General features: G+C 54.9%; 1 protein-coding gene across 4 annotated transcripts in view; it reads right to left on the reverse strand.

The window, feature by feature from the left end:
* Positions 1-4,172: 4,172 nt before the first annotated feature.
* The window catches only part of WHRN (whirlin), an 88,577-nt gene continuing 78,271 nt past the window's right edge, over positions 4,173-14,478 (reverse strand). For 2 of the 4 annotated variants that reach the window (XM_033858454.2, XM_073806469.1), the window contains 5 exons: positions 9,820-9,891; positions 8,048-8,585; positions 5,996-6,174; positions 5,356-5,478; positions 4,173-5,073 (listed from right to left, as the gene is read on the reverse strand). In XM_033858454.2, coding sequence (XP_033714345.1) covers positions 4,891-5,073; positions 5,356-5,478; positions 5,996-6,174; positions 8,048-8,585; positions 9,820-9,891 — 1,095 coding nt within the window. In that variant the 3' untranslated portion in view covers positions 4,173-4,890. Of the gene's footprint in view, positions 5,074-5,355; positions 5,479-5,995; positions 6,178-8,047; positions 8,586-9,819; positions 9,892-14,478 lie in introns of all 4 variants that reach the window. The other 2 variants (XM_033858453.2, XM_033858452.2) reach the window with 1 other exon arrangement.

Consider the following 14,478-nt stretch of genomic DNA (forward strand, 5'->3'; position numbering starts at 1 on the left):
CTTGTTGCAGAGCACGGGCTCTAGGTGCGCGGGCTTCAGTAGTTGTGGCACGTGGGCTCAGTAGCTCTGCGGCATGTGGGATCTTCCCTGGCCAGGGCTTGAACCCGTGTCCCTTGCATTGGTAGGCAGGTTCTTAACCACTGTGCCACCAGGGAAGCCCTGTCTGTAGATTTTTGATGATGGCCATTCTGACCAGTGTGAGGTGATACCTCGCTGTAGTTTTGTTTTGCATTTCTCTAATAATTAGTGATGCTGGGCATCTTTTCATGTGCCTCTTGGCCATCTGTATGTCCTCTTTGGTGAAATGTCTATTTAGGTCTTCCCCCCATTTTTTTTTTTTTTTTTTTGCAGTACGCGGGCCTCTCACTGCTGTGGCCTCTCCCGTTGCGGAGCACAGGCTCCAGACGTGCAGGCTCAGCGGCCATGGCTCACGGGCCCAGCCGCTCCGCGGCATGTGGGATCTTCCCAGACCAGGGCACGAACCTGTGTCCCCTGCATCGGCAGGCGGACTCTCAACCACTGTGCCACCAGGGAAGCCCCCCATTTTTTTTAATGGGTTTTTTTTTGATATTGAGCTCCATGAGCTGCTTGTATATGTTGGAGATTAATCCTTTGTCCGTTGCTTCATTTGCAAAAAGGAACGAAATTGGGTCATTTGTAGACATGTGGATGGACCTAGAGTCTGTCATACAGAGTGAAGTAAACCAGAAAGAGAAAAATAAATATCGTATATTAACACATATATGTGGAATCTAGAAAAATGGTACAGATGAACCTATTTGTAGGGCAGGAATAGAGACATAGACATAGAGAACGGACATGTGGACTCGTGGGGGGGAAGGGGAGGGTGGGACGAACTAGGAGATTAGGTTTGACATAAACACTACTGTGTGTAAAACAGATAGCTAGTGGGAACTTGCTGTATAGCACAGGGAGCTCAGTTTGGTGCTCTGTGATGACCTAGATTGGGGGGAAGTGGGGGAAAGAGGTCCAAGAGGGAGGGGATATATGTACACATATAGCTGATTCACTTCATTGTACAGCAGAAACTAACACAACATTGTAAAGCAATTTTACTCCAATTACAAAAAATGATACAAATGAACTTATTTACAAAACAGAAATAGACATTTCATAGACATTGAAAACAAACTTATGGTTACCAAAGAGGAAAGGGGGGGCAGGGATAAATTAGGAGTTTGGGAGTAACAGATACACACCACTATCTATAAAATAAACAACAAGGACCTACTGTATAGCACAGGGAACTATATTCAATCTTGTAATAAAAAAGAATCTGAAAAAGAGTATATATATATGTTTACATAACTGAAGCACTTTGCTGTATACCTGAAACTAAGCCAACATTGTAAATCAACTATACTTCAATTAAAAAAAAATAAAAATAGATAAATACGGTGATAAAAAAAAAAGATGAGAAATCTGAGGCTCAGAGAAGTTAAGTGACTTGCCCAAGATCACACAGCCAGGAAGTAGTGGATGTAGAATTTGAGTCCAAATGTCAGACTCTGAGGTATGGACTCTTTGAGGTGTGCCTTGTTCTCTGTCCTTACGATCCTCACAGTGGTCTACTCCATCCCTCACCCTGCTTTCTTCCAAGCAGAGAGGGTGCCAAGTGATTTGAAGGCCAACTCAGCACTTGCTTGGGCAGGCCCTATTGCAAACCAAAAACTTGCCCTCTTCCGTCTTCTCCATCTAGCCGCAGACCCTGAAACTGTCTAGTCATACCTTCTGCCTGCCCCCAGCTCAGGCATTATGAGTAAAGATGTTGTGGCCAGGTGGACCTCTGGCCCCTCCCTCTCCCAATAACCAAGCTGCCTTAGGGCATTGTTTTAGGTCCCTTCAAAGGCAACAGGACAGGACACATGCTTATCTTGGGGCTTCACGTTGTGAACCTCAGGTAGCTGTGGGTCCAAATTTGTCCACTATCACTCATAAGGTATGCAACTTGGGGCAAGTAACTTGGCCTTTCTAAGCCCACTTGCAAAGGAATTTTTTTAAGCTTAAAGTTCTACTGGGAGGGGAACCCTCATACCCAATGGCCTACAGCCCCGGAGTCAGACCCAGGAATTTCAGAACCAACAGTTCCAGAAACTCATTCTTGTCCTTTTTTCAGAGGACAAACTTGGAACGGTGGGCAGCAGCTGCCGGGAGCTCCCTGACCCCTGGGGTTGGATGGAGTGGGGAGATGGCTGGTATAAGACACCGGAAGTCACGAGTTCATAGGGCAGGCCAGTAACTGGCCTGAAATTCACACAGCAAGTCAGTAAGAGACGAAGACCTCTTGATTCAGAACAGATGCACAAGGACTTGGGCCTGGAAAAGCTGTGGTGTTTATGAGGTCAGATGGCTCCTTTGTTCACCAGCATCCCAACTGCAATCGTCTCCCTGGGGCTGACTCCAAGCCTGGAGTCTGGGCCCACACACAACATCCCAGCCTCCACCAGAAGCAAGTAGCAGTATCCCCATTGTATTTATTTCCTGTGGCTACTGTAACAGATTGCCACCAGTTCATGGTTTAAAACAACACTAATTTGTTCTTACAAAGAGAAGTCTGAAGCCCCAAATCAGTTTCACCTTGCTCAAGTCGAGGTGTTGGCAGGGCAGGTTCCATCCGCAGGCTCGGGGAGAATCCATTTCCTTGCCTTTTTCAGCTTCTTTATAAATGGCACCTGTATTCCTGGGCTCATGGTCCCTTCCTCCATCTTTGAACTGCATCCCTCCAACCTCTGCTTCCATCATCACAACACCTTTTCCTCTGCTGCGCCAAATCTCTGCCTTCCTCTGATAAGGACCCTTGTGATTACATCGGGCCCACCCAGATAATCCAGGATAACCTCCCCGTCTAAATGCCTTGATCACATCTCCCTTTGCCATCTAGGTAACACTCACACGCAACAGGAATCTGGATATCTTTGGGAGCCATTACTCAGCCAACCACACCCATTTTCTACATTGGGAACTAGGGTTTAGAAAGGTGAAATCACCTGCCCGTGACCGCACAGGAGTTGGAGTCTGATGCCAGGAGATCTGGGGCCTGACAAAGCCCTCTTGCAGCCGGATGAGGGTTATTCCCTGCAGGGGTACTAGGGCTGGAGAGGAGCATACAGAGTCCCACGGGAGGGGCTGGGGCTTTGGGGGAGACTGGCTGCTTCAGAGGTCCAGCGGAATCCAGGGCTCTGGCCTCAGGTGGTCTCCTTAAGCTGGGGAGGGGACAGGAGCAGCTAAGAGCCAGATGTGGTACAAGTCTGTGGAATCGACTGCCCCCAGCCCACTTCTGGCAGACCCCTGGACACAGGGCTGGACAAAGCCTTCTCAAAGTGTTCTTGCGCCACAGTAAGACTGGGGTGAAGGAAATGGGCACTGGGGCTGGCAGCGGGGCTGTGTAGCAGACATTTTTTGGCCCCCTCCCCTCCCCGCTCCCTCCATGGGTTTTTGCTTCTTACACCCACTGCCCTTGGCTCCTGGACCAGCGTGGTCTGCACAGATAGAGGGTGGGAAGTGATTGGGAATTCACCGCCTCCCCCCTCTCCCCCCAGACCTTGTCCAAAGACTGACAACTTGAAAGCCCTGTCCCCTTGCCCTGAGTGGGGACAACTCTAGACCAAGCTTACACTCCAGTGTCCCCCGTGGGATCAGGCTGCCACTGTCCTCCCAGGACTTTGCCTGTAATCACATCCTGCTTGGCTTCCTTTCCTTCCCTTCTGAGTCCCCCATTGCTATACTGGACTCTCCACCACACTTCCTTAATGAATCACCTGCACACACATCCTCATCTCAGAGTCAGTTTCTGGGACCCGCCCTGAGATAGGCCACCTCTCTGTGTTTTAAAACATTCATGCACATGGTGCATTCTGCCTCATAACATAAATGTGCGCTTAAGATATTACTATGGAAGTTTCAGGGGTACAGCGTTACAGTTGAACAACTACATATACCTGTGCGTTTTGAGCTAAAAATACCTGTAAATCACCTTCAAGGACGGTGTTCCAAAGCTGTGGCTGTGGCTCCAGCGCCCCTGCGTCCCCGCTGTGTGACCCAGATTGAGCCGAGGGGGGCGGGAAAAATGTGATATTCTGGGTGACTCCATCTGTCCTACCATCCCCCCTCCACGTCAAGCACTCAAAACGCCAGCCACACAGGCAGGCCACATAGCACGCTGGGTCCTAATCTTGTTCAGATCTCTTTATTGAAAAATTAAAGTCATAAGCTCTGTATATAAATACACTGACGACGCTGGTCACCTGCAAGGCCTCTGGGATAGGCTAGGGGTGTGGTGGGAAGCTGGGGTCCCGGGGTACCCAGGGGTGTGGGATGGAAATAAATAATAAATACTATGGAGAATGAGGAGCTAGGAGGAACGGGGTGTGAATGGGGGGTGCTCGATACTTATTTGTGGCACTGAAGGTCCTGCAAGATGCTGCCCTGGCTGGGGGCTGTGTCTACGAATTCTCACGTCACTTCACTCCAGACAAAAGCTCGGGCATCTGGGGATGGGCCAGGTCCTAGCTGGCCGGGGAGCAGCAGGGCCTCCACGCAACCCAGAGTTCCAGGCCCTGGGAGGCCTCAGGTGAAGACACAGGCGCTCTGCCCTTCCCCTTACTTTCTTCCCTTCCTGAGGTCTCATGCTTATACTGAGGGCTTACTGTGTACTGGGCATTGCACCAGACCCCGACCTGACCTTCTGTTTGCCTTGCCCAGCTGTTTTTTCCCGGTTCTGGTCCAGTGGGCCAGGAAGGAGTGGAGGGATGTCTTCCTGCTACCCTGGCCATGCAGCCCCGGCCCCTGAAGGAGCTCAGTAGTGCCAGGAGGGAGGAAGGACCAGGGCCAGGGGCTGGGCAGCGGTGGGAGGCCCTCGGGCCTTGGCCCCTAGAGCATCACATTGAACTCGGTGACCAGGAAGTCGATGTAGTCACGCTCCTTGCTCTTGAAGGCCTCTGCGATGATGCGCGCGGCCTCGCGGTGCTCCTTGCCCCGAAGCGTCACCCCGTTCACTTCCAGGATCACGTGGCCCACCTTGAGCTGCCCGCAGTTGTGGGCTGAGCCGCCTCGCTGCAGGAGTGAGACACAGGGCATGAGCACATGGGGTGCCTGAGGGCTAGGCCAGCCTGGCCTTGACCACCCACCAGGGTAGGCCTGCCACCGCCAACCAGGTAGCCACAATCTGGTGTCCACTGCCCTGATTAGGAAAACTGTGGCTCAGCGAGAGCCAAGGCGGTATGAGCCTGGGTCTGCCCTTGGGTACTGGGTCATCTCTGGGCAAACCCCTGGGATGCTGAGAGGGGGACCTTCAGGGGTAGGGAGACACGGTCAGGCAGGTCCGTGGGGACGTACCTGAATCGTGACGATCCTAGGCAGGGGCTGGCGGGTGTTGGCGCCGCCCTCGATGGCGATGCCCAGGGTGGCTGCACTTTTCTTCACGCGGACCAGGGTGGAGGTGGGCTCCAGGAGTCCGGGCTGAAGGTGTGAGAAAGGAAACCAGTGACAGGCCTCCTGGGTGGACAGGCCTGGCCTGGGGGCTGCACCAGCCGTGACAGGCCTCTGGGTCAGCAGGGTGCAGACTCCAGCCCCGTGTGGGCAGCCTGCGGTGTGTTAGCACTAAGCACAGCACTTGGGGTTCTCAGCTTTCTAATTCTGAGGCTCGGGAGCTTAAGGGGCGGGCCCAAGGCTGCCTGGGGGTGACACCAGGATCTGAACGCAGCCTGACTGCCTCGCCACCACATCGTGTCAGAACTGAGCTTGAAGATCCTTGAGACCCACCCTGAGCACCTGGCTTGTCTGTGTCAGTGGCCAAGGGAGGGCCTTCAGACTGAATACAGCGGTCTTTCCAGACACCCACACCCCCCCTCCAGTGACGGGGGGCTCACTACCTCCCCTGTGGTTACTAGTCAAGTTGAACCCTGCTCAGGACGTCCTGTTCTTCACCTGGGGCCGGCCTCCCCCTCCCCCTCTGCACCCCCGGCTCCTCGCTCACCGGTTTGGCGGCCCCCTCGGTGGTCCTCTCGTTCCGAGGCGTCTCCTTGCTACTCCTGCTCTTGGCGGACACCACCTGTCTGCCTCGGCCCGGGGCGCTGGCTTCTGCCTCGCCGGCGTCCACGCCACTGTCCTCGCTCAGGGTCTGCCCGCTGTCCGAGAGCTGGGAGAGTGTGGAGGCTGCTGGGAGTGGGGACAGGAGGCATGGTTTACAGCTGGGGCTGGTGAGGGCTTCCTGGAGGAGCTGAGCGGCAGGCTGGAAGGCTGGGGATTCTCTGGGCAGAGACTCCCTGCCACCCTTCCACCTACTGAGACCTGCGCTTCCAACTAGGCCTGGCCCCAAGGCCACCACTTCCAGGACGTCCGCTTTGACTGCCCCTGGCATAATGATGAAAACAGAGCTTAGGAGGCAAACCCAGCCCACAGATACGGGCTTTGTTTTGCTTTATTTTGTTTTGTTTCTTTTAACTCTCACAGTGTTGTCAATTTTTAATGAAGGGCCAACACATTCAAATTAGGAGATTTCACACAAAAATTAAATTCCAGGCTTCTCGGGAAAAAAAAAGGAAGGTCTGCCATGCTTGGTCTGTGCCCCTGCTGACCCCACCTGGCCTGAGCTGAGTGATGGGCACACGCCCTCTGGTTTAACAGTCAAACCGAAGCCGCTTCACTATGTGTGTAACGGCTTGGCCCCTGAGATTGAGACACTCTGGAGTCTGGCAGGTGGGGTTTGAATCCTCTCTGACCAGCTGTGCAATCCTGGGCGAGTTACACAGCCTCTCTGAGCCTCCATGTTCTTGTTCTAACCCAGGAGCAGCGATGCCTATCCCATGGGGTTATCATAAAGACTAACAGACACGATGTGTTGGGTGAAGCAGCTAGATTGCCTGGCTCCACAATGACATTCTGTGTCTCAGTTTCTTCGTCTGTAAAACGGGGATAATAACAGTCCAGCCTCACAGAGCTGTTGGGAGGATTAGATGAGTTACTAATATCGGCAGGGTCCCTAGAACAGTGTTTCTGGCACACAGAGAGTGCTGTACACCTGTTAGCTTTATTATCATGTGTGTCCGGCTCAGTGCCAGGTCTAGAGTGATCCATCTATGATAGCTCAGGTTTCTCTCACCGCATCCTGCCTGCTCTTCCCTTAGCTGCCTTCCGTCAGTGAGCTACTGAATGCAGGGACCCCGCATTCTGCATCCTAGTCTGCCCGCTGCTCGCATACAGCAGGTGCTCAGTAAACGTCCCCTGACCTGGCTGGCCACCTTCCCTGGCCAAGGCTGCCCCGCGCATCACCTTCGCCACAAGATGGCAGCAGAATCCAACAAAACGTACCCAACTCACTAGGAGGGAGGGGGTCCAGGGCCTGCGGAGGGCTCAGCCCTACCGAGTGGAAAGCCAGCTCTGCCATTCCTGCCACCTCCCCAGCTGGACAACCTCTGGAAGCTCAGGGCATGCGGCCTCGGGCTGGCCTCCCAGGTGTCTGGAAGGTCGAGCCCGCACTCTGACCCTGGAGCCCCAGGTCAGGAGACCTCCAGGGGTCCAGAGACTGCAATTTCAATGCCCACCTGTCCCCCAGCACCTGCTCTGTGCCTGGCACTGGGGGACAGAGATCACAGAAGCCACCCCTGCCCTGCACAGGCTCAGTCTTCTTGGGGAGACTTGTAGGTGAGTGCAGGATGACCAGGTCTGGGGCCCCTGGAGGAGGAGCCCGACCCTCACAGCCACCTGGCAGGACTGTCAGTGTTATCTCCAGTCCCCGATGGGAAAGCATGGCAGCCGGTCCACAGTCACACAGCCAGTAACGGCAGAGCGGGGACTCACATTCCCGCCTCTGCCTCCGAAGCCCCTCAGTGTGGGCTTGGGCTCGGGACCCTGTTCCCTGGCCCCCCGACCCTGAGGGGGCAGGCCTGGGCTCGAAGGCCCCTCACTGGGTGAGCATCTGGTCCCACCTTGGCTGTGTTGATGGGCAGGTCAACGTAGGGGGACAGGGAGCCCCTAAGATGACACAGCAGCACCCTGAGCCCAGCCCGCCAGGGTCTGCGGTACTCACTGCGTGTCTGGGGCAGCGCCCTCACTTCATTCACGTCGGGCTCGCTGTCTGGGCGGTGCACCTCCACCATGACAAAGTGCTGGTTCGTGCCCGTCTGGTCTGGGTGGCCGGAGGGGGAGGGTGGTGGAAGGCTGCCCCCCGCCAGCGTGGCCTCTGCAGGGGGGCTTTTCAGGTGCGGGGGTGACTGGACCCGTGGGAAGGGGCCAATGGGGTGCTGGTTGACCAGGGCCAGATGGGCGTCCAGCGGCCTCTTGGAGCCGGGGTTGGCCGGGGAGATGGAGGCGTAGATGGGGGAGGAGGGCGAGTCCTGTGTTGAGGAGGCCTCTGGGGTGGGGGAGGTGCCCGCCGGCGGGCTGCGGTTCCGCGGAGCAGAGAAGACGATGCCCGCGTGGGAAGACACGGAGGAAGGCGGCTGGAGGTCCTCTCTGCCCGGCTTCCTCGTCTGGGTGATCAGGTGGTCGTGGCCTTGGGGCAAAGGTGATGGGGGAGGCGGTGGCTTGTAGCTAGGCAGTCCCTTGGAGGTGGACTTGACATCATCCTGCCAAAAGACCCAACAGGAGTAGGAGTCAGAGCCCATCGTGCCTGTTAGCGGGGAGACCTGAGCGCCCCAGTGCACCAGGCCCTGGCTGCAATTCCGTCCCTGCTCTATCAGCTCTTGGCCACGCTGCTCTGAATAATGCAACACCCGAGTGGAAAACTTCTCCCTGCATCTCAGCAGCTGATAAGCATCGGGATCTTGGCGGGAGTCTCTGGGGATGGCATCATTACCTTTGGGAACTGAAGTTCTTGGCATTAGCCAGGGCTTGTCACAGGGCACGGGACTTAATTAGACGCAGGATGCAGAGATGGAAAACAAAAAAGGCCTTTCTTTGGCTTTTCTTTTTAAGGGATTATCATAGCTTCTGGAGACAGGAGGTGTGACAGGACTGATGGGAGAGAGTGGGTAGAAGGTGGACAGACATGGGCTGGGGTGCTGTGTGGCCCTGGGCAAGACACAGCACCTCTCTGAGTGCACCTCTGGGCAATGGGGAAAACTGCACCTACCCAGCAGAGTCGTGGCGGGGGTGAGGAGCAGAGTGTGTAATGCATTAGCAAGGGGCCTGTGACCCGGCAGGTGCTTGGTGAGTGGCAGATCCTGTCATCACTATGCCCCCCTCCCTATGCCAGCATCCAAAACTGGCACAGCTCTGATGGCCTTGTGGGCACTGTTCCAAATTCTTTACTTAGTTTAATTAATTTACTCCTTGCCACAAACTTATGGGGCAGTACACTATTATTACCCCCATTTTTACAGATGGGAAAACCGAGGCACAGAGAAGTTAAGAAACTTGCCCAAAGTCACACAGTCAGTGGCAGAGGGTGGGATTTGAGCCCAGGCAGTCTGGCTCCAAAGCCCAGGACATCCAAGAGTTATGTGGGTCAGATCACAAGGCAACGCTACCCAGACGGCTGATGCGCGCGTGTGGGCATGAGGTCACGTTGAACTCCCTTTTCCAGTGCAATCACAGGGCCTCCTTGAGGAGCTCTCGCCACACACTTCATGCTTCAGTACTTGCTATGACAACGTTCAGATAACACATCAAAAGTTAACACCAACTCGGCAAATAGTCAAACAGCCTGACAACCCTGCCTAAAACCCCCAGAACTAGCTGAGAGCTCGCAGCTGAGGGCCTCTGTCTCCTCCCTGTGGCTCTCACCAGGGAGCCAGCCCCCAGGGTCTCAGGCACACCCGGGAGGGCAAAACACAATGAAAGGGCCAGAGAGGGTCTTACCAGGGAAACGTCTGAGAGGGTGTTCATATTGCCCTGGACGGCCTCCCCAGTCTCCTCCAGGTCCAGAGTGTTCTAGAACAGAGAAGAAAGCCATGTGAGCAAATACAAACTGAGAGGGAAAAACCACTTTGCTCTCTAGGACACCAAACCTACGTGCCCTGAGACACCTTTGTGCTGTGGTTTAAGTTCCTCCTGACCTGCCCCACTCCCTGGGAATTTACTTTACACATTAAAATTAATGTCGATTTCATTTGAAAATCAATTTCAAGGATGTCTGTTTCTTGGAGGCTGTCCAGGCCTCTCCTGAACTACGTGCGGATGCTGTGGTGTGGCTCTGGCCTCGACTGGGATTTCCTGTAGCTCAGCCTGTGCTCAACACTCTCAACGCCTCCAAAACCCAAGGGTTCTCTCTCCACTGCTCCCGTCAGGATCCCAGGGAGGTGTGAAAGTGGCAAGATGCAGATGAGAGGCGGATGGGGAAAGTCTCTCTCTCTTTTAATGGTTTTGTGCTGTGGGGGAAGGGCGAGAGGGTTATGGTTTCAATGGAGCTTATTTTTGCAAAGATGCTCATTTCTTCCTTTCCTGCCTCACCGGAAGCCTAACGCTCCCTCAGGTGACACTGAGCTTCCATCTCCAGCTACCCCGGGACGCCCAGCAGTGCTCCTCTCTAAGCTGGGCTCCTGAGGCCTCAGCAGAGCCACTTCTCTCCACCTCACCGGGCCCAGGATGGCAAGGAGCCTCCACGACCATCACCCGGCTCAACTCTCAAGTTCAGCGACCGATACTGAGCAGTCTCAGTGCTCCAGACCGAGGGCCTGGGGACACAGAGGACGTGAGACACCGCCCCTGCCTTCAATAGCTTAGAGAGAGTGGAGGGGACACAAATAAGCAAGGAGGAGAATGCACAGGGTGAGGAGGGTCATCCGGGAAGGCTTCCTGAAGGAGCGAGCACGGCTTAAAGCTGGGCAAAGGAAGGAATGATGGGTGTTTCAGAGGGAGGGGTGTGCATTAAGCAGGAAGGATAGAGGATGCTCGAGAATCTTCGGGTGGTTCCACGTGAGTTAAGAGCTGCTTAGACCTAAGCCTGAGGGCAGTGGGTCACCATGGAGATGTGGTCAGGTTTGCCTCCTAAGAAGATCCCCTTTGCTCACTTCCTCTCCAGCCACGCTAGAGCCATGCAGGCATGTCAGGGCCTTTACATTTTACACTGGCTGTTCCTTCTGTCTGGAACATGCTTCCCCAGGACTACCCACAAGGCGTGATCTGTTTGCTCACCTCCTTCAAGACCTTACTCAAATATCACCTCCTCAAAAAGGTCCACGCTGACAACCCCCACTAAAATCACAACCCCCACCCCTGCCCTGCTTTATTTTCCTCCTTTGCACTGATCACTATTCTTCACCCAGCAGCCAGGATGTAATCTTGAAAGGTAAATCAGACAGTGTCTCTCCCCAGCACATAATCCCTCCAGGGTCTTTCCATTTTACGCAGAGGAAATTCCAAACTCTGCCTTCACTGTGCCCTTTCTTGCTACTCTTCCAACAGGATGGGATGGTTCCTGCCTCAGGGCCTTTGCACTCACTGCTCTGCCTGCACTACACTCCTGGCTCACCTTCTCACTTTATTTAGTTCTGACCTTAGTGAGGCCTTCCCTGGCCAGCCCTGTTTTCAAACAGCGCCCCTCTCCAACCCCCCCATACCACCTCTGTCTAACCCTTGACCCTGCTTCGTTTTTCTGTGTAAGATTTATCACCACCTGATCGGATACTATTGATTTGCTTATGTTTGTCTCCCCCCTAGGATAACTCCTCAAAGGCAGGACTTGTGACTACCTAGTCCCTACTCTATCCTCAGTGTTCAGGATAGTGGCTGCTTGGTAAATATTTACTAAGCAAATTAATTAATCCGCGAATCAATCAGTGGGTGAATGAATTAATCAGTGACCCTGGCTGTCACAGGGAGGAGGCCCGAGCAGGCAAAGAATTGAGCAAGGTGGTTACGGTAGGTCACGGAGAGCAGTAACGGTGGCTTGAATGAGGGTGAAGGCAGCAGGTGGGTGGGAGGAGCCCCCTGACCCCATACCCCTAGGGCAGAGGCTACCAAGTCACTCCACACTGACCCCCATCTCAAATGAGCCTACTGAAGCCTTGAACATTCTGGGTGGGCACAGGGCACGTGGTCAGCCATGGGAATCCACCAACCTACAAGATGCCCCGCCCACCCGGCCCTGAGCCTTTCTCACCCAGGGCTCCTCATCTGGTCCTGTGAAGCCTCTGGGGCAACGTCAGGCCAGGACAACTGCCTTGTTTTATCAACAAAGCTGAGGCTTACGTGCAAACCTCAGCTTCCTGACCTCTCCCGCTCTCTCCAGCACTGTCTCCCGCGCACCACCTCACGGGAAGACGCCCCGACAGCTTTGGTGATGCAAGGATGGGGGGATCCTTGAGGAGGGGAGGCTGCCCTTTCACACACTGATTAGTGGTTCTGGCTTTTCGGAGGTCGCACCCAGCTCTGCTACTCACAGGTGAGTGACGCTGGGCAAACCACCGAACTGCTCTGTGCCTCAGTTTCCTCATCTTTAACATGGGTAAACGGCAGTCCCTCCCTCATGGAGTTGACGCATTAACACCTGAGAGATGCTCAGAACAGAGCCTGGCGCAGTATGAGAGGGGAGCTTATCAGAAGCCTGGAATCTTGCAAATCTGCCCTGGGAACCAAATGGCTACACGACGTGCCCTGGCCCATGTCAGCACTCCGATGGAAAGAAACAGTAATCCTTTCACATACCGCCCCCCTCCTCCAAAAGCGTAATGAGTCCAGTGCTCCCAGGAAACGGTCCAGCTGGGCGACACAGACCACCTAGGATGAAGGTGAATGGCGAGGCAGGTTACGTGCAGTGACTTCCCAAGACTCGGCAGTTACTGCCTTGGCCTCAGCAGGAGGCCCCAAGGGGGTCATGGACCTGGAAGGTGCCTACACCAAAGACAAGAGGGGCTCCCATCACCTCAAATGTAGCCACTGCCACCTGCCCCCAAATTCACCTTGTAGGCTCCCTGGGGGCTTACACGGCAGCCCACGGTTGGACAGAAGCCATGGGATTCTGTCCTGTTCTGGCACATCAGGAGCTTTGAATAGTCATTTAGTTGATCAACAAGCATTGATCAGGCAGCCTTGACTTATGAGGAAAGCTCATGGGGGTAGAAGGTGAGCAGGCCACTGTGTCCCCAACACCCAGCAGAGGGCCAGGCATGAAGGAGCTGCCCACAAACTCTCGTTCGGGATCACTGATGGGGCTGGTGTTGTAATAGGGCCCATGGGAAGGGGCAAGGAAGGGTCCCGATCCTGGCAACTCAGGCATGTTTTGCCGAGCGCTACAGGGAGGGCGTGACTTTCTCTCAGAGAGAAGGACATCGGAGAACTCCAAACTGTGGAGGGCCTACTGCAGGCCAGACCCCTGCTGGATGTTTTCCTTACGTGATCTCATTGATTCTCCCAACGACCCTGCAAGGCAGGCACTCCGACTGTCCCCGCTCACGTCTTTTACACTTAAGCTCAGAGAAGGCAGTGACTTGTCCAAGGCCACAGGGCCATTCTACAGCAGATCAGTTTTCTAACCCATGTCAGGGTGACCCCAAAGCCCGTCAAAGGGCCCCAGGAGGACCCTCTCTGAAACGAGAGAAAGCAGCCATCGCTGGCCCCTGGCCTCAGTCATTCCCTGCTGTTAGCAGCATCCTGGAGCCAAGATGGAAGGAGGGATGGAGAGGTGGGAGGGTGAGGGTGGATCAGGGACAGACATCCGGCCCTGGGAGGAAGGCCTGAAGTGGAGCAAACGGCAGACGGGCTGGAGCCCAGCCCTGCCAGACTCCATCTGCTGAATCCAGACGCTCAGGAGCCCCGAGTCCCCGAGCCATGTTCCTTGTGCATCTGAAATAGCTGCAGACAGCAGGCTAAGAACCCGGGGGATGCGTCAGCAGAAACGCTTCTGGAACAGCCTTCGAGCGGAGGATCAAGGTCGGAGCTCACGAAGGAGCCCGTGCGTCCTGGCCTCCTCCCCGCTCCCCTCAGCCCCAGCTGCTTGGGCTGCCCTCCTCCCGCACCCACTGAGGCCAGAGACTAGCTAAGGGTGTAAACCTGGTGGCTCAATTAATCCTGCCGGGTGGGACCCTTCATCAATTCTACAGCTGAGGTGACTGAGGCTCAGAGAGGGGAGGCCACCTGCCCAAGGTCACACAGCAAGGACGGAGCAGGAAGCTGAACCCTATTCAAGGTCTGAGTCTGTTATCCAGACTACTTCCCATGAGAGCCAGGATGCCCTCAAGACCTGCTGCCCTTGCTCCCCCGTCTCCTTCCTCCTCAAATCTGTGGCGGTTCAGAAAATCCCCTTCCTTTCAAAGAGAACTCCTTTTCATCTGAGTTTGCCCAGTCAGGGCTCAGATACCCCAGGGTCTGGTTTGAGGGAACTGTGGGGAGAAAATGAAATGAAATCATAAGGGGCAATCACCTGTGCTTGCCTCTGCCACATGGACTCGTGATCCTGGAAAGGGAGGCCCGTGCGTGGCCCGGGTGCCACCTCAGCAAAATGAGGCCCTCCCTCCCCTCTTTCTCTCCCTTCTCTCCTCTCCCCTCTCTCCCCTCCCCTCTCTACAGCCCAGTTCCGGG

Source organism: Tursiops truncatus, chromosome 6, assembly GCF_011762595.2.
Source record: "Tursiops truncatus isolate mTurTru1 chromosome 6, mTurTru1.mat.Y, whole genome shotgun sequence".
Lineage (NCBI taxonomy): Eukaryota > Metazoa > Chordata > Mammalia > Artiodactyla > Delphinidae > Tursiops > Tursiops truncatus.